Source organism: Python bivittatus, unplaced genomic scaffold, assembly GCF_059951505.1.
Source record: "Python bivittatus isolate LINGU-HERP-01145 unplaced genomic scaffold, Pbiv_v1 ctg000080_np1212, whole genome shotgun sequence".
Taxonomy (NCBI): Eukaryota; Metazoa; Chordata; class Lepidosauria; order Squamata; family Pythonidae; genus Python; species Python bivittatus.
In genome coordinates, this window is record NW_028277035.1 from 20357260 (window position 1) to 20380110 (window position 22851).

The following is a 22851-nucleotide window of genomic DNA, read 5'->3' on the forward strand; positions in this document are numbered from 1 at the left end:
TACTTGGAAAAGTCAATATGTATTTGATTTGTGAGTTCCCCCTTCTTTATACTCCAAACAATATGAAGTATTTATAAACATTTAGACCCTCTTAGAAACCTTACTGTATGCATTTGATTTGCCTTGCTGCCTGATGTATTGGGCGTATGAAAACCATTCTTGCCTGAATTTGGTTAAACTGCTGTTATGGATATATGCTGTTAGTTTTGCCATTGCTGCGTATTCCCCAAGTTTAAGTTCCCAGATAACGTCACTGTTGAATCTTTCTTCCAATATTCAGCAAAGTTCATTCTCACAGCTGTGAACATGTATCTCAGTAAATGAGAAATTAAATTTGAAATGAAATCCCATTTTTTAAAAAATAGGTATATAATTCCAGAGTACATTAACAAGAAACATCGAAATTTACTGAGATAACAGTTTTAGTTTCCTTGGGAAAGTGTTTTTGGCTTATTGACCCCACGTAGACACGCCAGTGCTTTGCTTTCCCTAGGAAGACTATATTTGGATTAGAGGTTTTTAACTTGCCCCCCTCTCTCCAAATATCCTACAATATTTAGCCTCATAAACATAGGTGAATCATATTTAAATGCTACTATGAAAATGATTTTCATAAGTGCTTACTGCTTGAGTGGGCTTTGAAAAACTAACCAGGATTCTTTGGAGGATTGCAAACTAAAATTTGTGTTTGGATATAATCTTGGCTTGTAAAGAGAGTGACAAGCAAGTATCTGTAGTTGGAATTAGATGGTAAACTTTCAATCCTCAGTAAATTTTACGGTGTCAAATAAAAAGAGGCAGAGGCAGCTATGGTTTAAAGGTCAAACCGCCTACTTGTATCTCATTATCATTTTAAATCTATATATGCAACTGAGCATTTAGATGTTTCTTTTCCTGTCCATTAAACTAATTATTATTTCAAAAACCACTGTCACCTTTAAATAGAACGTAGTCTTTTTTTTTTTTTTTAAGATAAAAATAAACCAAAAACCTGAGAGGTTTTTTTTAAAAAAAACCTCTCAGGTTTTTGGTTTATTTTTATTTTTGCACAGGAAGGAGGTTAGTCAAAATGCATGTGTTAGGTTGATAATTTATAAAATAGTCATAAATGCAGAATTACGCATTTATGCGTGCACAGCAGTTGCATCATGAGGGGTAAAGAAATTATTCTTTGTATAGTTCAGTTATTACTACAATAGCAAATTTCAGACTTAAAAAAAAAAAAAACATTAAGGCTTAGAAGATGCACATGAAGAATGAACAACCGTTTGTTCCTGCCTTTCTCCTCACTGTTGCTCACTGCCCCCTCCCTATCTAAGCTTCTCCTGATGGTTGAGCTCTGGAAGATGGACTTGCCCAGATTCATGAAGAAATAGCCCAAGTAGGTGAACTTGAATCTGGATTAGTTTTTATTATGACAAGTGCTTGTGTTTTTCAACTCAATTATTGGCTTAAACTGAGTTTTATTGGGGATCCTTTAACTGATTTGATTCTGCAACCTGGAAGATGCAGCTTCGTAAAGATATAAGTTAGTGTGACTTTGCAAGCCAATTTTTGCTAGCACTGTAGATATAGACCTCTAAAAAAAGAAAGCAGGGACTTCTGTCAGACTTGATGGGTTAATAGAAAACTATTCATCCTGGCCAAGTATCCATATGACTGTATGGATTTAAACCACCACAGAGTTTTCTCCCAAGCTTGCTTTAATGCTCTACCATTGGCAGTACTACAGAGAAATGTACAATAATGCTCCCATCTCAGAACTTCATATGAACTTATGAAAACTGAATCTCTAACCCACACATCTCTTTATTGCCTTCTGATTCCACACTCTGATTTGTAACTCCCCTCGTATTTAATACACCTGGTAGAACATCTCTTGCTATTGAACGAGCATCCTGAGACCATTAGGAGAGTTTTAAACTTCCTGTCTATTGACACTGCATTGTATCAGAACTTATTAGAAGCAGCCAAGCTTACTGATATATAATATTTTTATTCCTTATTTTGACTGTTTTTAATCTTAATGTTTCTTTTTAATCTGGTTTTTCTGTATAATCTGATTTATGGTTCAGATAACTAAAACCTAATAGTTGTCCAGATTTTTACAATCCAGACATAGATGCCCTTAATTCATAATTCCCCCTTTGCTGAAATTCCTTTAGAGCACACCCCAGGATGAAAATTGGAATCTTAATTACCTAACTAAATGTGTGCCTTGAAGGTGATGATATGACTGCCCATTTCTTCTTCTAATCTAAACCGATATATTGGAAGTATGCCTGAAATTTAACTAGTTTCAGTGCAACTTGCTTCCGTGTTTGTCCAGCTAATGGGCACTTAGTAAGTTAGTTTTGTTTCCTTTTAGCAAATGGAGAGAGAAGGAGAGTGCAGTTTTGATCAAAGTTTCCATCATGTGTTGTATGAAATCTTGTACACTAAGATCATTTTTCATCTACCTGTTTATCTCGGTTAGTTGAGACAAAGCTCTTATGGTTAAAAACAGTAGTGGAAAAAATAGTAATGCACATTTACAGTTACTGCCACCAAATCCTCAAGGTGAGAGAAAATCCTCAGCCACAGATTGACACAACTACCGGGAAATTTGGGGGACTGCAAGAAGGAACCAGTCTTATCACTTGCTCTCTTCAACCCAGTCGGTGTTATCACATATATTCAAGATGCAAACTCAAGTCCTTTAAAATGTTGCATAATTTGCTCTTGATAAAGTAAACGCAGTTGCCCGTACCACACACACAAACGTCTTTTTCAATCATGTGAGACAACAATAGAGCTCAACATCCAAGGATTCAAAGGATTTTGGGGTGGGAGTGGGGGTACCAGATACAACAACCACCACCACCAATTCTAGAATTTTCAGGTAGGGAAATGAGCAATCCAGTTCAAAAGGCAGAGCAAAAATACAATACCAGTTAAATGGGGCATTATGAATGCGAAACACAAACAGCAAAAGGAGTTTTATGCTGAAGCTTGGCATGTACTGTATGGTGCAGCTGGCCTGTGTGAATAGTGTTTGATGCTTAAACTTTTAACTCCTGTTGGTATTTTTGGGATCATCAGCAATGGAGAGCTAGGTTTGTGCAAAATTTGGTACGCAGAAGGTTTGAGAACGAGATAAAGTGGGGGAAAAGGGGAACTCTGGGTCACTTATGGGTTCTAATTTGTTTTAGCAGCCTGAATGGCCACAGAATGACAAAACCATGGCTCGTCTTAGGTTCCCAATCCTGCAAACACAGAATATGCCTCTCAACATTCAGATACACAGACTGATTCAAGATACACATACCCTAACTCCTAGGGCTTTTGTAAAACTGGTTTTCAAATTTCATGTTTTGGTTAATTTCTAACCTTTCATGCAGAGTGTTTGGTTTAAATTTAACAAGGGGGTGTTCTAACATATAAAACCTCACATTTTATTTGAGTCTAGGGTTGAACGGATCCCCATTTGTCATTCCATTGGGTGCCAGTTTTGTTTTGTTTAACTTATTTTTTCCATCTTGATTTCTTAGGGCTCATCCTCATCCTCACCGTCCCATTGATGTCCTTTCCTCTCATACACAAGACCAAGGAAAAGTATGAAGGCCCCAAAACTGCTAGCCCCCACTGCTTTCCTTTTACTGTGCCTCAGGAATGAGATTGACAGGGTTCTTGCCATCACTAGTGGCCATGTCCTGAGACATGGGATATTGTCTGAGCTGTGACTGATTGCTTTCTGCATTTTCTGAGCTGTCTTGGCACTACTGCAGATGCTATTCCTGCCTCCATTCAACCTTTTCTACCCAGGTAGCTTTGGCTGATGGAGCACCCACAGTCTACTCAAGCTGTAGCCCAGCAAGCCTGGCTACAGAAATGGGCATATGGCTGGAACCCATCTCTGCTTGTTTCTCCCTCCTCCTCCCTTCCCAACAAGAAAATGATGATCTTGTTGATAAGGACCAGAACAATCAACCAAAAGAAAAAAGAAATAAAAGAAGTACAGTATATGATTGTAATTCTCAAAATTCACAGATAGTGTGTCTCATGGGAGTTGTGATCCATTTATCTGAGGGGTGAGAAGTGGAGTTCTTTGGGACTGCCACTTTTTATCTTGTTCAGAAATGTCATGACTTAGAAGTAAGCAGTGAGCTGGCCAGGTTTGGGGCAGGTAGCAAACTGTTCAAGGTAATAGAACCAAACATGGATTGTGAAAAGCCCCCAATCTCTTTAAATTGGGTAAATGCTCAAGCAAATGGCAGATATGGCACAATTTAAGTATGTGTAAAGTAATAGACATTGGGGCAATCCCCACCCCCATCCCGATCTTCACTTATGCACCAATGACATCTGGGCTGTCTGTAACTAACGTCTGTAAAATGATTTAGGGATAAGAGTTGTCTGCAGTTGACAGATTTGAAGGGTTCAGGTTTAACAGAAAACTATTCATCCTGGCCAGGTACCATTTGACTGTATGGATTTAAACCACCACAGAACTTCCTCCCAAGCTTGCTTTAATGCTCTACCCTTGGCAGTATTAAAAAGAAAAGTACAATAATGTTCCCATCTCAGAACTTCATATGAACTTCAAGACCACAAAACACATAAAATAATAAAAAATGAAGAAGCTAAAGTGCTCTGGGACATTAGAATTCAAACAGACAAGCACCTGCCACCTTATCACAATTGTTGATAAGAAAGACAAAAGTCTGGATAGTGGACATTGCAATACCTGGAGACAGCAGAATAGAGGAGAAAGACCTGGAGAAAATAAGATAGATAGATAGATAGATAGATAGATAGATAGATAGATAGATAGATAGATAGATAGATAGATATAAAAAGACCTGCAAATAGAAGTAGAATGACTATGGCAAAAGAAAGCAAAGATAGTACCAGTAGTAATAGGCTCCTTGGGTGCAATCCCCAAAACATCTGGAATACCATTTGAAGACCATCAGCATTGACAAAATCACCATCAGTCAATTGCAAAAGGCAGCTTTACTTGGAACAGCTTACATCCTGTGACAATACTTTTAACATCGTCAAGCAACAACATCTGCCTATTCCAGGTCCTTGGGAAGGACTTGATAGGTGGATAAAAATGCCAAATCCAGTCTAAACATCTGGCTGACTGTGTGACCAACAATAATAATAGATTTAGGTGTCCTCAGTTTCAGAACGACTCTTTGTAGCTCACAACATAGCAGAGAGAATAGAATACAATATGAGTAAGAAAAAAATATAAATAAAAAGCAAGTAAAAATAGATAACCAAATGGTGAATCTGACCAACACAGAAAACTTACAGAAACACATCCCACAAGCCACAGGCACCCTAACCTAAGGCCTGGGAAAACAGTCAGATCTTTTAAGCATTACATAATGGAATTTCCCTTTTTGTAACTGTAAATTACATCTCATACTGTTAATGGGACGGACGCTCTTTGTCTGGGTCCTCTGATGAGACCTGTCCAGTATGGTTGAACCTCTGGGATAGCTCTCATCCTCCTCAGAGCACGCAAGCCCCACAACCAAATCAAGGTAGTGCCTCATTGGGGGATTATTATTATGATTGGTTGCATAGTCAGCCAGAAGTTTAATGGTATCTTCGCAGGGTATAAGCTGTTCCAAGTAAAGCTACATCATCTTCATCATCAGCATCATCAGCATCATCATCAGCAGCAGCAGCAGCAGCACATGCTGAACTAAAATGGACCATCACTTGATGCAGTAGGGCTATTCTTATCTTCTTCTGTTGTGAAGAACCCAGTTTTGATGGCATCCAATTAATTATTTTGAGTTTTCAAACACAGTCTCTTTGATGTGAGTCATGATGCTGATAAATAATCAGTCCTATCCTGCAGTCATTCTGAGAAAGTTCTATCTGGAAAATCCCTTGAAGGGCTGGAACTCTCTCTATGCCCCACAATTTTATGTACCACTGTCATGTCACTCTTTTAGCTCCTTTATTTCAAGCTAAAATCTTTCTTCATAGTAGAGCTGCTCCAACTCCCAAGTGACTTTGCTTGTCCCTACTGTTCTATAAAATCCCTTTTTAAGGTACAGTAATCAGATTTTCACTAGATAAAGTGAGATGTGAAAGATGTCTGCACATGCACACAACACACAAACTAACAATCATTATGCTGAATTTAGAGTCCCTCTGCATTTTCCTTCTTATCTGTTCAATGCTTGTACCCATTATTTGACCAGGGCTAACTATTCCAAGTCCTAACCGCTATGCCAAGTGAATAGCATTAATTAATTCAGTTAAGAAGCATTAGAAGAAATGGCAGCTCTTGTGTAGCATTTTCCTCTGGAGTTTTTCAACCACTAGGCCCATAAATCTACAGCTAAGGAAGGAAGTATAAAAACCACACAGACTGCTTACGAAGAGGAGCTAAGCAATTGATCAAGGAGAAGACCAAGGAGTGATACTTTCTGGAAAGTGTTACTCATATTCTTGTCTCTTTCCTTCCAAGTGGACAGATCGGAGCGATGGTATTAAATGGAATATCCGACAATTTGATATCAGTCTCGGCTAAATACAGCAGAGGACCAAACAACAATTACTGTTGTAATGGTCATTGCCAGAGGATGTGATTTGACTCCATTTTATTACTAAACTATGTTTGTTCTCTATTTTTATATGGGAACCTGTTTTGACCTGGTAATTTCAAAATGTGGAAGTTTCATCTAATTAAAATTAAAAAGAACATTCTCAAGAATTATGAGATTATGAGAAGGAAGTTGAAAATGAAACTCATAGAGTCTGATGATGAAACACACTGCTAAAACTGCATATTCGAAATTAGGAAAGTTACCAGCAAGTCCAAATGGATTTCACTGCAATTAATGAGCGCAGTCAAGAAAATTGCAAACACAGGAAAATCTTTCAGAGATCACTCCATTGAAAACAAATAGAAAAACAGACTGAAGAAACAAATACAAGTTGGATAGGAGCAACAACTAAGTTGGGAATGAGTATTGCTAAAATCATCCAGAAAAAAACATGAAAACAATTATTTCAATGTGAGAAGCAAGAATCTGGCTAAGAAAATGATTGGGTTAGATCATCATTGCTTCTTTGTTGCCTGAAAGAGAAAGATGACTCCAAAAAAGCTGAATGAAGTCTTGAGGTCTGTCTTTAGCAGAGAAGATATGAAGAAAACACCCATGCCTTAATATTTTTATTTCAAGAAAGGCATCCAAAGACTTTGGTTAACAACATGTTTAGGCATTGTTTAATTAAAAATTCAAATAAATTGCTTGGCTAGAGTTCTTATATACTCCACAAATTGTGCAACTTCTTTTTTAAATTTGACTTCTATAAAAAAAGATTCAATAAAAATTCAATATGAATCTTATTTCTAAAAAGGATACTGAAGATGGATAAATGGACAGATTGTTTCCTCTCTTCTCTCATAATATTAAAAATCATATAATGAAATTGATTGAATAAAGATAAAATAAAATATTTTAGTTAATTCAGTATATAAATAATTGATATAATTCCTATGTATGGAATTATAGCTTTAAGCACTGACAGCTTTCACAAAGACTTTCTGAGTGCCAGGAGAATTAGCACAACTAGCTGGCAAGCTTGGATCTTCCCAAGAAGATGTCTTCCTCTCTGATTTTGGTGGGATGCCAAGCCAGGCAGGGCATATTTTCAAATTTGGTTTCTTCTGGTTAAACTCAGAGTAATACTGAATCACTTCTTGTCAGATGATGTACTTTTTCTGCTTTTTGTGAAATGCCAGGTTTGACACAGCTAGTTGGCAAGCTTGGACCTCCTTGTAAAGAACCTGTTCATCACAGGTCCTGGAATAAAATGAGGCTGGATAGGCATATTTACAAACTTCTGAGTAGAAGTAGTCAGGAGATTGTAGTTTATTGGCAATACTCTAAATAATTAACAGAGGCATCAGAAGGAAGCAGGCACAGTGAGGCATACTGGCACACTAGCCAAAAAAGAACAGGCTACCATTGAGAAAGTGGCATTTGATTCCCCTATTCTTAAAAGCATTTGTTAGCCTGTACTCACTTGCACATTGTCAAAAGACTTAAACTGGTCCAATCATGCAGAATTTAAAAGTTTGGACCACAAGTGTACATCAGGCTGATCACCATTGAGCCCCTTTTCAGAAAACCAAGTGGAGCTCCCAAATGTGTTGGCAGGAAGAGCACCAGAGGGCAACATTCCATTAGCACAAGAAAGTTCAAAGTTAAGGCCAGTGGCTGGCCATAATAAACAAGGTGAAAGCCAACAAAATAAATGAAACTTAAAGCTGTATTTGCTTCACCATGTTAAAATAGCTATGATTATTGTTTTGTCAGAGTTTAATGAGTTGATAAAACTCAGTGGCTGCCTGCTGATGTAATGTCAGAGAGCCCATTATACTACTCAACTCTCTGTCAATATTCTTCATGAGAGTGAAGTTGCAACCTCATAGTCATGTCCTCACTTGCATCTTAGCATGCCATAAATGTGGCCTGGCAACATTTATCTTCTGTTGTGACCCAATAGCAGCTAGTCAACATCTAGTTTCAGTCAACAACTCATGAGTGACATAGGTGTAAACCAACCTAAGCTGAATGGCTGTTAAAGTAGCATTTTCCCCCTTATTCTGACAACATCCAAAAGCAGAATCAAAGAGTTTAAAATTTGTTAGACTTTATCATCTATTACATCAAGGTGATAGTAAATCAGGCAAGGCTCCTCCTTAAAAACTCAGGCTTCACTACCTTCTGGAAGGCCATTGTAAGTATTCCAGTCTAGCTTCTAGAGGAAGCTATTCCAGATCATACAGAAGGTCCCATGGTTGACAATGCTTTCTGAACTCAGACCCTTGACCTGAGTTTGATAAACCTCCCCTTTAACACCTCAAATAACATATATCAATCAGGATAATTATTATGGTTTAGCTAAAATGAAATCTTTGAAAGCCTATAATCTTTATAGACTAATAGATTTTTATAGTAATTGGGAACATTTCAATCAAGATCAGATTGAATGATAAGCTACCATGACTCTTTTGGGCAATAGAAATATTAGATCTTCAGCAGCACGGCCCTATAACAATTTTGAGAATTCAATACTTCATTATTTAGAACAACCAAAAGGAACAATTTCAAAAATTTATAAGTTATTATTGCAATCAGAAATAGAAGATCCACCATATGGTTTAAAGGAAGCTTGAGATACTGATCTTGGCAATCCCATACCAGAGACAAATTGGCAGAAGTTATGGAAACTGGGGGGATTCACTTCACCTTCAATGCAAGAACTACAGTGGAAAATTATACATTGGCACTTGACTCCTGTTACTGTAGTTTGGCACATATATATCAAAATTATTCTTCCAAATGTTGGAGAGGTTGACAAAAAAAAAGGTCATTTTTGTTTGTTTGTTTGTGATGGTCATGTGATACAGTTATGCCCCTTTGGTGTAAAATCTTTGGGGAGATAAGTACTATCACTGATCAAAGAACTGCATACTTTCCAGAGCTAGGCTTACTGCACTTATTTACAGGACCAAATCATAAGCTTAAAAATAAAGAACTTATTATTTATTTAATTTTAGCAGCCAAAATAATAATTGTGCAACTTTGGAAAATTCTAAATAACATAACAATTGAGTTGTGGATTAACGAGGCCTCTTCAATTGCTACATGAGAAAAAATCACACAGTTAAATTAATAAGACATCAGAGGCAAGAACCACAATTTTATCAAATCTGGATGGATTGTATGGTTTATTTCAATAGCAATAGACTATAATCTGGTCTACTTTATATATATGACAAATTTTCATATGTATACTACCTGTCTCTTTATTCACGTTGCAGTAGATCTCTTTTGTATTTTTTATATTTTTTCTTTGTTTTTTTCTCCCTATATATATCTTGGAATTATGTTAATATAGTTACCTGATATTGTTTGTTAGAAACTAATAAATATATATTTTTAAAAAATAAAAGTGGGGCACCAAGAATAGCTTCTCCCAGGAAGACTCCCTCAAACAGGCTGACTCTGGTTGGAATGGGTGGATGTGCAGGTACCTTGATGCCAAGCCATTTACAACTTTATAAGTCAAAACTACTGCTTTGAATTACAGTCAGAAACCTACTGGTAACCATTGGAGGGCCTGTATGATGAGGATCATGCGATCATAGTAGAGATGGACAGAAAAGGTGGCAATGAAAAACAGTCTCCTACTATTATATTACCTACTCTCCGGTAAGCAAAGGCTGGATGAACTTTTGTTAGATTGCTAACAAACACATACAAGCCACAAAACAGCAGAGGGGGAGAGGGAATTAAAACAAAATCAAAAACCTACACACCCACTGCATCCTGTTCTTGCCAGGTTGGCAACCTGGCTATTTTCTGCTCTCACCTGAGAGAAAGCCACAATCCAACAACGTCTCAAACAACAGTCAGGTAATGTAGAATTCACACAATTGGGCCTTCACCCCCTCAGCATAACAATGTGGTTATGCAAAAGAAACCCCGTGTTGTTTCTACTTGCATTTCCTGCCGTGCAGAAGTCACTTGGCCTCAACGAGGCTAAAAAGGGAAAAGATGTTTGAGATCGGAGAGACTGCTGAGAAACAACAACTTTAGGAAGTTGCCTCTGTCAGGTTTACAAGAGCCTAGACATTTATAGACATGCGGGGAATCCAAACCAACGGTCTATATAAGAACGTCAAAGGCAGGATGTGCCTTTGATTCCCCTGGCCCTGAAAAACTGAAGATCAGCCAAGAAAAGTATCTCCCAGTGAGAGAGAAGCAATACAGTCTCTCCTCTAGCAAGATCAAGAGCGGCCACTTTCCTTTCCCTCTACCCTTCTCATCCCTTTCCTTTTGCATTGTGTCTCTCAGACTGTGAACTCGTGGCAGGATTGATTTTGTTTCTCAACATCTATACAGCACTGGGGGGGGGGCGGGAACTAGGAGATTTATAACATCATAGGTTTGATCATGCCCGGCTGCTATGTGTTTTTATTTTTGTTTTATATTATGTATTTTGTGTTTTTATTTGTTTTATTGTAAGCCACCTAGAGTCATGTAAAAGTGAGGTGGGTGGCTATATAAATTGAGTAAATAAATAAAAACATCACTATAATACAGTGTTTCTCAACTTTAGCAACTCTAAGATGTGTGGACTTCAACTCCCAGAATTCCCTAGCCAAGCATGCTGGCTGGGGAATTCTGGGAGCTGAAGTCCACACATCTTAGTGTTGCTGAGGTAGAGAAACACTGCTATAATATATGCAGTAAATAATAGGTTCAGTGGGTTTTTTTCCCAATAGGGGCCACTTTGTCAATCACTAGTAAAGGCAGACTTGATAGCACCACAGCAACAGCTGGATGATACTGTAAGTTGATATAAATCCCTAGTGAGGAAACAGCCAGGATCAGACCCATATATGAATCCAAGAAGAAGCTATCGGACTTTCTGGAGTGGCTGGATATGCTTCGGTGAACTAATGAGAGAGCTGACAATGCTTTTTGAACAGTTCAGTGAGCTTTCTCTCTGAGCTCTAATACCCAAACTTCAAAACTGCACACACAATATGGTTTCTTACAAACACTAATTAAGGGCATGATCTGGTAAAATTTTAGAATCAGCGGATTTAAGCTGGCGGCAACTCGCTTAACATTCTCACACTGAAACTGATAGACCTCCACAGAAATGCTCAATGGAGAAGTTTCTGCTCACTCACTCTGGTCCCTCTATTCCCTAGTTCCTTTCTTTTTGCTTGTATCCAGATTTTGGTATGGGGAAAAGGGGTGGGGATAAGGAAAAAAGTTTAAATGTTCACACCCTAACTATGATATCACCTTCAGCACTGCTGTAAGGGGAAGGGCCTTCCTTAGGGCACAGAAGTTTCAGATTCTACCTCAGATTAGTAGCTACTCAGTTCCTAGTTCTCCATGCCTCCAGACCCTGCAGTTATTTATTTATTTTCCTGTCCTCTGGATAGTCTGGCTCTGGACTTCCTTCCCTAAGAGAAGCTGAGAGAAAAATCAGCCAACCATCCAGCCATTCAATAGAGATTCTCAGTAGAGAAACCTTCAGGTCCTAAGTGAATATCAATATGCTCAATTGGGCTTGGGAGCTAAGTAGGAACAGTGATTAATACTTGAATAGGAGACCATTAGAGAACTCCAGAACTGGAGGAAAGACTATGAAGTTGAAAAAGATCCCAGAAGGAAATGGCAAACCAATTCTCTATTGCTGCAAGAAAACTACAAAGATGTGTCTATGAAGTCGAGAGGAGTTAAGCTCAACTAAATGAAGACCTTACTTTTTAACTCCAAGACTTCTTGTGTTATTGGGCACTAGCCACCACTACTTTTCAAGTATGAACTTTCCAGTTTTGAGTAGTTTCCTTATAGCAAATTGGATTTTTTTTTAACTTAAATCAATTTTTAGTTTCTGCCATTCTGATTGAAATAGAGAATGGTTTCTAATCTGTTTGTATGTGCAGGAACCAGCCTTAGAATTGATAATCAAGATAAGGAAATGGTGAATACTGTCTGCTTTTAGAATCAACTAAAACTAAAGGAACCAGCAGTCAAAAAATATGCAGATAAGCATTTGGTAGAATCAGGATGAAGGTCTTGGAAAAGATATGGGATGTGTTTATACCTACAAAGATCAGAATCATGCAAGCAGTGATTTTCCCTGTGAAACTCTATGGAAGTGAAAATTGGAGTTTGAAGAAACAAAATAGAAAGAGTACTGATTCTTTCTAACTTTGGTATTGGAGAAGACTCCTGAGAATACCATGGATAGCCAAGAAACCAAGCAAATAGATCATAGCACAAATCAATCCAGAGTTCTCATCTGACACCCAAAATGACCAGACTCAAATTATCATATGTTGGACACATTCTGCAAAGACCTAGCTCTCTGGAGAAGTCTATAATGCTAAGAAGGATGGAATGAAAAAGAAAAAGCATGTCTAGCAGCAAGGTGGATTGACTCCATTTCCCTGGTGATGGATGGTTGAATCTATTGGATGATCTGATGTCCCAGAGAAAATCCATCTGTGGGGTGACTAAGAGTCAACACTGACTTAATGGCACATAATCAGTATAGCATAAGTCTCCTGACAGATATGTGTGCATGTATATGTGTGAGAAAGGGAAGGAAGGATGCTGGCTCCACATGTAGCACTAAATCATGTTTTGTTTAAACCACGGTCTGTTAAATAAGCCACAAAAGCTGAGTTCTGAGCTCTGTGTCACAAGTTACACCTGATAAATTACAAGGATTATAAAACATCAAAACCAAACAAACCATATTATGGGCTTAATACAACGGATTAACTCAGCCAGTGTATATATAAGATGTGAATGAAAGAGTATTATAAATCAGGTCCATAATGTTTGATTGGAATTGTATATGACTGACATCCATTGCTTTTTATCTTTGTCTAGTTTTCTTGTGTTATATGGGTGACTTATACTCATTGGTCTTGACAAATATTTAAGTGGATGGACGGGTAGACAGATGTATAGTAATGCACATAAAGTGAAATATGACAATATTTTGAATGCTCTGTGCTCCAACAGAATAAAATGTAAAAACATTTTGAGAGCTCTGTCACTGGGAATTTAAAATTGATAGAGCAATAGGTCATAAGTAACTGCTGTGTATTAGCCAACACACACACACACACAAATGGCCAAGGGTCTAATAACATCAAACAAAAACATTTTTGAAAATCTCATAGCAAACAGTGAAAGCAGCCATTAAAGATGGTTTCTGAAATGTCTTCTTGCAGAAAAAGCAACAGAACTGAATCTAGCAGAGATGTCAATAGCAACAGATTCATTTCAACAGATCCCATGAATAGCAAAAATACACAACTCTGATGATTTGTTTGAGGCTTTTTTTTCTTTTTTCTTTTTTGCTGAAACAAATAAAGCAACATTTTTATAGATATATTTAGCAACCTGAATGAGCAACAGCTGTATCTGTAATGCCATACACAATGCACTCTTTTACATTTGTCAATCTGTCTGCAAACACAACAAAGCAGTGTATTTTCTACATTTGGCAATCTGCTGGAAAAAAGCAGAACACAATCACAGAACACACAGTGACCACATTATAATAATATAGAACATGAGTTCACATGATTTATGCCATGCCATGCCATGCCATGCCATGCCATGCCATGCCTGTACAGGGCTTCCAACCTCATGCAATGAACAGGCTTTTTACAGGTCTCCTGTCTTTATTATACGATGTAATGTTAATCAAATCCCCCAAAACCTTGGTAGCACAATTCTGACCCTCAGGTTCTGTGTTGTTCTGCTATGAGCAACACCAGCAAAGCTCTCCCAGAGCCTTTTTGATTATCTAAAACAAAATCAATCTGAGCCTCTGATTGGTCAGTCTGAATGACTGCTGAGTGAGGCCAAAGAAAAACAGTAATTCTTTCTCAATTACAGGACCACCATTCTTCCTCCTAGTGTTAACGTTGCCTTTGTCATGGTGGTTGACAAAAGAACAAAAGAACTATAAATGGGAAAAAACAAGAACTATCATGTGGGTGGTAATAAGGGAAGGTAATTTTGCGTGTGGCAAAACATGTGATCTTGAAGCTAATTCAGATGGTAAAGCTGATACAGGAAAGCACATGCTACTGAAGGGAAAAACCGTATCAAAATATTGCACAAAAGATCAAGCAACCATTCTTGTTCTACAGCACTCCACATCCTGGTGTTCTTGATACATATTGATACTACAAGTCTCAGAATTCCCAGCCAGAAGGGTTCTGCCCATGGTGCCTGAACAGATCTGGGATATTTGTGGAGCAGCCAGAAGCTGTTATTACATATTTCAGAAACTGGGATTATACCACCAGAGAGTTGCATTTGTACCAGAATACTATTTACACTCCCAAAATGTATTGGAACATCTTCAATAAATTGTTGAGTGAATTTGCAAGATCCCATAACAATAATATAGGTAAAATAAATTGCATGTAGCAGCACTACAGTCACAGCAGTTCTGAAGCAATTCATTGGGGACAATAAGAGTGGCTGAATGACTTGGATTAAAAAACAACAACACCTTAAGCCTATGAGTCAAAATATCAATGGATAATGTAATTTATATATTCATACTGGCTGCCTACAACAGAAGACAGGAATGAATGTTGCTTTGCTTGATAACAATTATGCTTTAGACATGCATATTTACAAACCCAACATGCTGTTCCTTTTTGGGGTAATCAGCAGCATTAAACATAGTACAGAAAAAAAGAAATAGTAACCGAAACGTATTAAAGGAATTAGTTACGAAAAGGAAACATAGCTAAATCTAGTTTATAGTGACACAATTCATGGCTCTCCATACATTTCTATCCTTCCCTGATGTGAAAAGTAAAAAACGTATTGTGAAATCTTTTGGATGTTCCTGACATTTCTTGTGATACAACTGAAATTGGAGCTTTGTGCCCAGCTTTGTGAAAGGAAGGGGAAAGGACACTATATTTTGCTAAGAAGTTGTTCTTGCATCTTATCATTGTTTCTTTTTCCTTTAACATTTAACACTAAAATAAATGTTAAAAAATTATAATGGCATCGATGCCATCTAAGTCAATGGCTTTAAGGTCCCACAGTATTTCGTACAGAAACTTAGTCATGACTTGATCTTGCTGATTTCACTGAGATCTGAATACGACTCAGTTTAGATTGTACCCAAGTTCTTTAAATTAGAAGAGGCTGTACTTGGCTATCTACAAGTAGGTTCCAGTAGTATTTCCTATTTGGGCCAACACTGGCTGTATCTTTCAGAAATAGGTCTCTGCCCTCATCTCTACACCTTCGCTGGTTCACCTAAAGGAAATCAATTTTGTCTGATCCAGGGCATGACAACCTGGGGGAAATAAAGCATCTAGTGAGCATGAGCAGAACTTGTGTTCAAGGAGTATATTTTCTTTTTCACATATTTAGCACCAACTTACTGATGACAGAATCAGATTTTAAAATGGATATGATTTACTTACGGAACTTTTAGCTTTGGAAACTTCTGAATATCATTTTCAGACATGCTCTGAAACAAAAACGCAGCATGCTATAATTAGGCTGTGCCATAGTTTTGGTTACTGGTGTTGCCTATCATAAAATAAAACTAGAATTGCAATGGTCACATGAGAGTGATATTTGCTTAAATGTAAGTTGTACTGCTTGATTGACCACATGCTCTTTCCTCATCCTTTAATTTTCTTCCCTAATGATTTACCAATACCTCTTCGTTTTTATTAGCTTATTTATTGTCCATCAATAATGATTGACTGATTAATTTGCATATCCAAAGGAAATGAGATCTTTTGAAATATTTTTCTGAAATTTGTAATAAGGTTTAAATGGTTTTCCTGAACATTCCAGAGATTGGATTAAATAACAAATTTAATTGTGTTCCCTTCCAATTCTACATTCTATGAGTCTATGAAAGTATTGATTCATTAAAAAACTTACCAGAAATCTTTGTCCAGTTATGTTATGCTTCCTAACAACTTTCTCACAGTCCTTGAAGTTTAACTGCAAATGAAAATAAGCATTGTTTTATGATAAGATACTTGTAAGAAACAAAGTTAGCCTGCCATCCTATACTCATATTTGGGGGAATAAATATCATCAAATTCAGAAGTTATGTATAGTTTTGAATTATTAGGATTGCACTGTTAATAATTAAAAGCATATTTGTAACCAGATTTCAAAGTGTCTGAATAAAGCATAATTGGCATGGCTGCAAATTAGACGTGTTTCTTCAGAAATAATGCTAACTTCAGTGGGACTTATGACCCCAGAATTGTTTCTATAATGATAGTAGTCAGCAATAGTTTTGAAGGCTGTTTCATCATCATGAACTGAAAGGCCAAGGTCACAATTTGTCAGAGCTTTCAAATTCTGATCTAACCTGCTAGAGTATGTTTTTTAAAAACCTTCAGTTTAATTGCAGAAAAGGTCATGTAATTATAGGCTCTTAGATCATAACAAAACACAGTGAGAACAGTACTACATTATTTTTTTTTCTTATTTATTGCCCTTTAAGTAGCAGTCCAGAGAAATATTTTACAGCTTCACAACTTATTTAGCCGTAGAAGCCCTCAGCCTTCTCCAGTCCTGGTTTCTTAACAGGAAACAAGATTGAGAATAAACCATCTTTCTGTGCAATCAAAGCTCTGCTCCTTATAGATGAAACAAGATCTTAAGATGAAGGACACTTACATCTGTTTTCACCATACTCATATCATTTCTGGTCAGTCTGCTGATCATGAATGCCCCAGGCCTCCACAAACATAGAGAACCAATTAAGATGGTCTACCCTAGGTACCTAATGGAATCAGAAGGTTTTCACAGGACTGTTGGGAACTTTCCCAAAAATTTGGTGGACAGTTGTGTCTCACACCTGGTTAACCTCTGGAACTTGGAAATGGGCAGAGTGTTAGATGAGATTGTTCCTGCAGGGCCTATGCCCAGTTGCCAGTCCAGTCTGAAAACATCCCTAGAGAGATGGTAGTGGAAAACTAAACGTAGATGAGAGCTCAAAGTCAAGTTTATATGGTGATGATAAGAGTGGCAAATGGCTAATTCTTCTCTGCATTTATTGCATCTGCATATTTCTGCCTAATGTCACTATTTGGATTACCCATCTAGGAAAGGATGAGTGGGACAAAATGCCTGCAGGCCATCAGGATGATTTTGTGGGTGTTCTTGTGGATAAAGTTGCTCATATCTGTTCTGGTTTGGATGTTGTTTGAGCAGATTCCACTGTGATCATTGAGGTGATGATTTGTGTCACGTTCTTTATGGTTGGAACTCTACTACCTGCAGGCTTAATCCATGACCCACTTTATTCCTTCAGGAAGAGAGGTGAGATGTGAGCAAGTAGATTTGGGAAGTGGTAACACATCTTTGAGGGATTTATTTATTTATTTATTGGATTTCTCCACCCCCTGTCTCCCCCACAATAGGGGACTCTGGGCGGCTTACAAAGACATTAAAACTATAAATATATATAAAATGCATAATACATATAGAATTAAAACAATACTAAAAAAGAACAATCCAAGAAGATGGAACATTGGGCCGGGGACAGCCGGCCACTATGGGGCTAGCCATCTCCCTGCTTGAGATATTCCCTCCCTGCCCCAGGCCAAGTGACAGAGCCAGGTCTTCAAGGTCCTTCAGAAGGCCAGGAGTGAGGGGGCCAATCGCACCTCCGGGGGCAGAATGTTCCAAAGAGCGGGGGCTACGGCAGAGCAGGCCTGCCTTCTGGACCCCGCTAGATGGAGTTCTTTTACTGAGGGGGTCCGAAGCATGCCATCTCTGTGTAAACAGGTGGGACGGGTTGAAGTCATAGGGGAGAGCCAGTCCCTTAGGTAGCCTGGCCCCATGCCATGTAGGGCTTTAAAGGTAATAACCAACACCTTGAATTGGACCCGGAACCAAACTGGTACCCAATGCAGCTCGCGGAGCAATGGTGTTACATGGGCCCTTCTCGGGGCTCCAAAAATAGCCTGCGCAGCCGCATTTTAGACCAGCTGTAGCTTCTGGATACTCTTCAAGGGTAGCCCCATGTAGAGCGCATTGCAGTAGTCTATCTGGGAGATAACAAGGGCATGAGTGACTGTTCGAAGGGCATCCCAATCCAGGAAAGGGCATAACCGATGCACAACCCGAAGTTGTGCAAAGGCCCTCCTTGCCATGGCTGCCACCTGCTCTTCAAGCAGGAGCCGTGAGTCTAGGAGGACCCCCAGATTACACACTGGGTCTGTCTGGGGTAGTGCCACCCCATCAAGCGCCAAAGATGAAAAAGTCCCGGATACAGAGGAGCCATTAACCCACAGCCACTCCATCTTACCAGGGTTCAGCCAAAGCCTGTTGCTCCCTATCCAGACCCTTATAGCCTCCAGGCATCGAGAAAGGGCAGTCACGGCATCACTTACAGTACTTCACCTGGGATGGAGATGTATAATTGTGTATCATCAGCGTACTGATGATACCTCATCCCATGGTGATGGATGATCTCATCCAGCGGCTTCATGTAGATGTTGAAAAGGAGTGGGGAGAGAACAGAACCCTGCGGCACCCCACACAGGAGGGGCCGAGGGTGGGACCTCTTGCTCCCTATCAACACCGATTGGGATTGGCCCTGAAGAAAGGAGGCAAACCAGCACAAGACTGTGCCGCCCACCCCCAATTCCCTGAGTCGTCCCAACAGGATACCGTGGTCGATAGTATCGAAAGCTGCTGAGAGATCAAGGAGAGCAAGGATGGTCGCACTTCCATTATCCCGCTCCCGCCAGAGATCATCCATAAGTGCGACCAATGCCATTTCCATACCATAACCGGGCCTGAAACCTGACTGGAAGGGGTCGAGATAATCCGTTTCCTCCAGGACCCTTTGGAGCTATGAAGCCACCACTTTCTCAACCACCTTCCCCAGAAAGGGGAGGTGGGAGATTGGACGAAAATTGTCCAGTACGGTGGGATCCAGGGAGAGTTTCTTGAGGAGGGGGCGCACCAACACCTCCTTAAAGGCAGCCAGAAACACTCCCTCCCGCAAGGATGTAGTAACCACCGCCTGGATCCAACCACATGTCACCTCCCGAGCTGCTTTCACCAGCCAGGAGGGGCATGGGTCAAGATGGCAAGTGGTGGCCCTCACAGTCCCCAGGACCCTGTTCACTTCCTCAGGAGCAACAGGATCAAACTGTTCCCAGATAATTGGATAAGAACGGTCCCCCGGTATCTCCCCAGACCCTGCCCCATGCTCAGAGTCTAACTTGGAATGTATCCGAGCGACTTTGACCTGCAGATGCCCTGAAAATTCCTCCGCACAGCCCTGCAAATGAACCCCCACATCCCCCTTACCAAGGAGGGACCTAGTGATCCTAAACAGGGCTGCCGGGTGGCATTCTGCGGATGCAATAAGGGCGGAGAAGTATTGACGCTTCTCCACCCTTATTGCCACAATGTAGGCCTTAACAGCAGCTCTAATCTGTGTTCAGTCGGATTCAGTCTTTGTCTTTCTCCAGTGGGATGGTATTATGTCACCTGCCTTGAAAGAGGCAGTGGTGCACCTTATCTTGAAAAACCTTCTTTCAGTCTAGCTACATTTGACAATTTTCTCTCAGTCTTCAGCCTTTCCTTTTTAGGGAACATTGTTAAGAAGGTCATAGAGAACCAGCTACAGAGGATCCTAGAAGAAATGGATTATCTACATCCCTTCCAGTCAGAATTCAGTTCCCTTCATGGGACAGAGATGTAATTGGTCACTCTGATAGATGACATTTGTCAGGACTTTGATGGGATAAGTGCACTCATTTCAGTTCAAATGCATCCCTCAGCATCCTTCAATATCCTCAACCATGGTATCTTCTGGATTGCCTACAGGGTTTTGGGGTGGGGACCATTTAATGGCAGTTTTGCTCCTACCTTAGTGGGCAGGTCCAACTGGTAGCATGAGTGCTCAAACCCTTGGATGCTCCAGTGTGGTGTTCTATAGGTCCCAGTGTTCTCCCTCATATTATTCAATAGCTATATGAAGCTGTTGGGAGAGGTCATCATCAGCTTAGGGTGATGTATTCAGCTTGCTAATAACACCCAGTTACCTATCGCCCAGTCAAGCCAGAGATGCCATAGAAATCCTGTTCTGATGTCTGAAGGGTGTTAGAGACTGGATGAGGCAAAACAAGCCCAGATGAAATCCCCAAAAGATGGAGTTGCTGTCTACTGTAAACAGTTCAGCTACTCAGTTATATCAATCTTGGATGGGATCACAATCTCCCTGAAAGATGTAGCCTATGACTTGGGAGTTCTGGATTAATGGATCTGGTTTTTTGTTTTGTTTAGTTGCTACTTTATTAATATCCATTAATACTGACAATATTTTATGTTGTACTCACTTTTTAATATAGTCTTACTATATAAGTCGGGCAGCATATACATTTAATAGCATCATCATCTGACACATTTTTAGTAATACCAATTTCTTAGATATCTTTTATACTCTGTTATCTCAATTGCTATAGCTACTGCCTGTAGTTTTTAGAGGTCTGTGTTATCATACTGCTGATCTATGATCAAAATAAATATTTGCTTGTCTATTTTATTTATTTATTTATTTATTTTAAAAGAGCAGGTGGAAGATGGCTTTTCCCCAGCTTCAGCTCATGCATCAGTCAGGATGTTCTGACAAAGATAACTTGCACCTTGATCACCACACAGCTGGATTTCTGCAATGCATCGTATGTGGATCTGCCTTTGGACATTGCCCAGAAGCCACAGCTAGTACATAATGCAACTACTAGACTGCTGGCTAGGCCAGCTTGTTACTACAGAATTATTAAAGTATCACCTATAAAGCTGCAAATGGCATAACACCCAGATGTATCAGGAACCACCTTGCCAGAATGACACTATCGATCAGGTCTGAACATCTAGTGAGGGCTTGCTGAGGTTCCCACCTCCTTGACAGGTACACACAGTGTGGACCAGGCAGGAGGCTCTTTCAGTAATGCTCTACTGCTCTAAAGCGGTGTTTTTCAAACTTGGCAACTCTAAGATGTGTAGACTTCAACTCCCAGAATTCCCCAGCCAGCATTTTGGCCCCATCCTTCCTGGTTCTCCCTAAGGCAATTAAAACAGTTCTATTCTGATGTGCCTTTGACTTTGAATAATAGTGGGCTCCCATTATGTTAATTATTACATTAACTCATATTCTTTTTTTTTTTTTTAGTTTTTGTTGTCTTGTTTGCCTTGTTGTATACTGCCCGGAGTCTGATTGGGAAAGTTTACAAATATTGATAATATTTTTTTAATGGTTTCTCCTGAGTATAGCCATTATCTGACTGCCCAAAAGCAAAACTGAGTCCAAAACAATCTAATTAGGCCTTTGATAGTGGTTGACATTTCAACCTGAGGAGGTGCGTTGCACCACAGAGGTAACATAATTCTTCTCACTGAACTAAGGAAGTAACTAGAGATACTTTGCATTGTCTCCATGCTTTCTCCAGCAATCCCACTAGCAAGAAGAGGGTTCTGCACATGCATAGAAATCACTTCCAGCAGCTGACATACATTCACAGAAGTTTCTTCCAACTGTGGGAACTGCTAGATGATGCTTTGAATTGAAGCAATGTGGCTACTTAAGTTTTTTCAAGAAAGGTAGTTCTCACAAATCATGCTGGAAGAAATCCCTCTCTTAAGCTTTGAAGAGCCCTCATTCTCATTGCATTAATTTGATATGTTGAGAGTGGAGGAGAAAATCAAACAAACTGTATATAAACCCAGGTGTGCAAAATATATTCTGTCTTTTCTAAATTTAAGTTCAGTTTACACTGAATTCAGTATATTCTTTACAGGTTACATTGCATTAATTACAGTTAACATTGAATTCATTAAAGATTTCAATCACTGACTGATATCTCTCTCTTCTTAAACTAAAACATAGAGCACCTCACTCATATCCTTGCTGAGATTCTTCCAAGCAGTATACATGTTAGCCAGAGGGATAAAATGGATCCCTACTTACTGCTCATAAATACATACAACAGTTCTCAATAAAAATCAGAGTCCTGCCCTCTAGCTAGATAGTAACTAAACCATAATAACACCCACACAATCTCATCCTGAAGGATGGCCCAGAAAGGTTATTGTGTCCTGAACACTGCTATAAAAATATTTTAACAGACCAAGAGAAGACCACCATGTCAGAAGTCACATATAGGACCAACAGAACTGACAGGATGGAGATGGACTTGTCCTGTCTAGCTGTCAGCATAGGTCATCAGTGAGACAATCAAGGAATTCCACT

The 22851-nt window shown here is 39.2% G+C and overlaps 1 protein-coding gene across 1 annotated transcript in view; it reads right to left on the reverse strand.

Annotated features, from left to right (window-relative positions):
• The window catches only part of LCP2 (lymphocyte cytosolic protein 2), a 57291-nt gene that overhangs the window by 29042 nt on the left and 5398 nt on the right, over window positions 1-22851 (reverse strand). Inside the window, exons 2-3 of the mRNA XM_088133621.1 lie at window positions 16506-16568; window positions 16034-16080 (exon numbers count right to left, since the gene is read on the reverse strand). Of these exons, the coding sequence (XP_087989747.1) occupies window positions 16034-16080; window positions 16506-16568 (110 nt within the window). The remainder of the gene's footprint in view (window positions 1-16033; window positions 16081-16505; window positions 16569-22851) is intronic.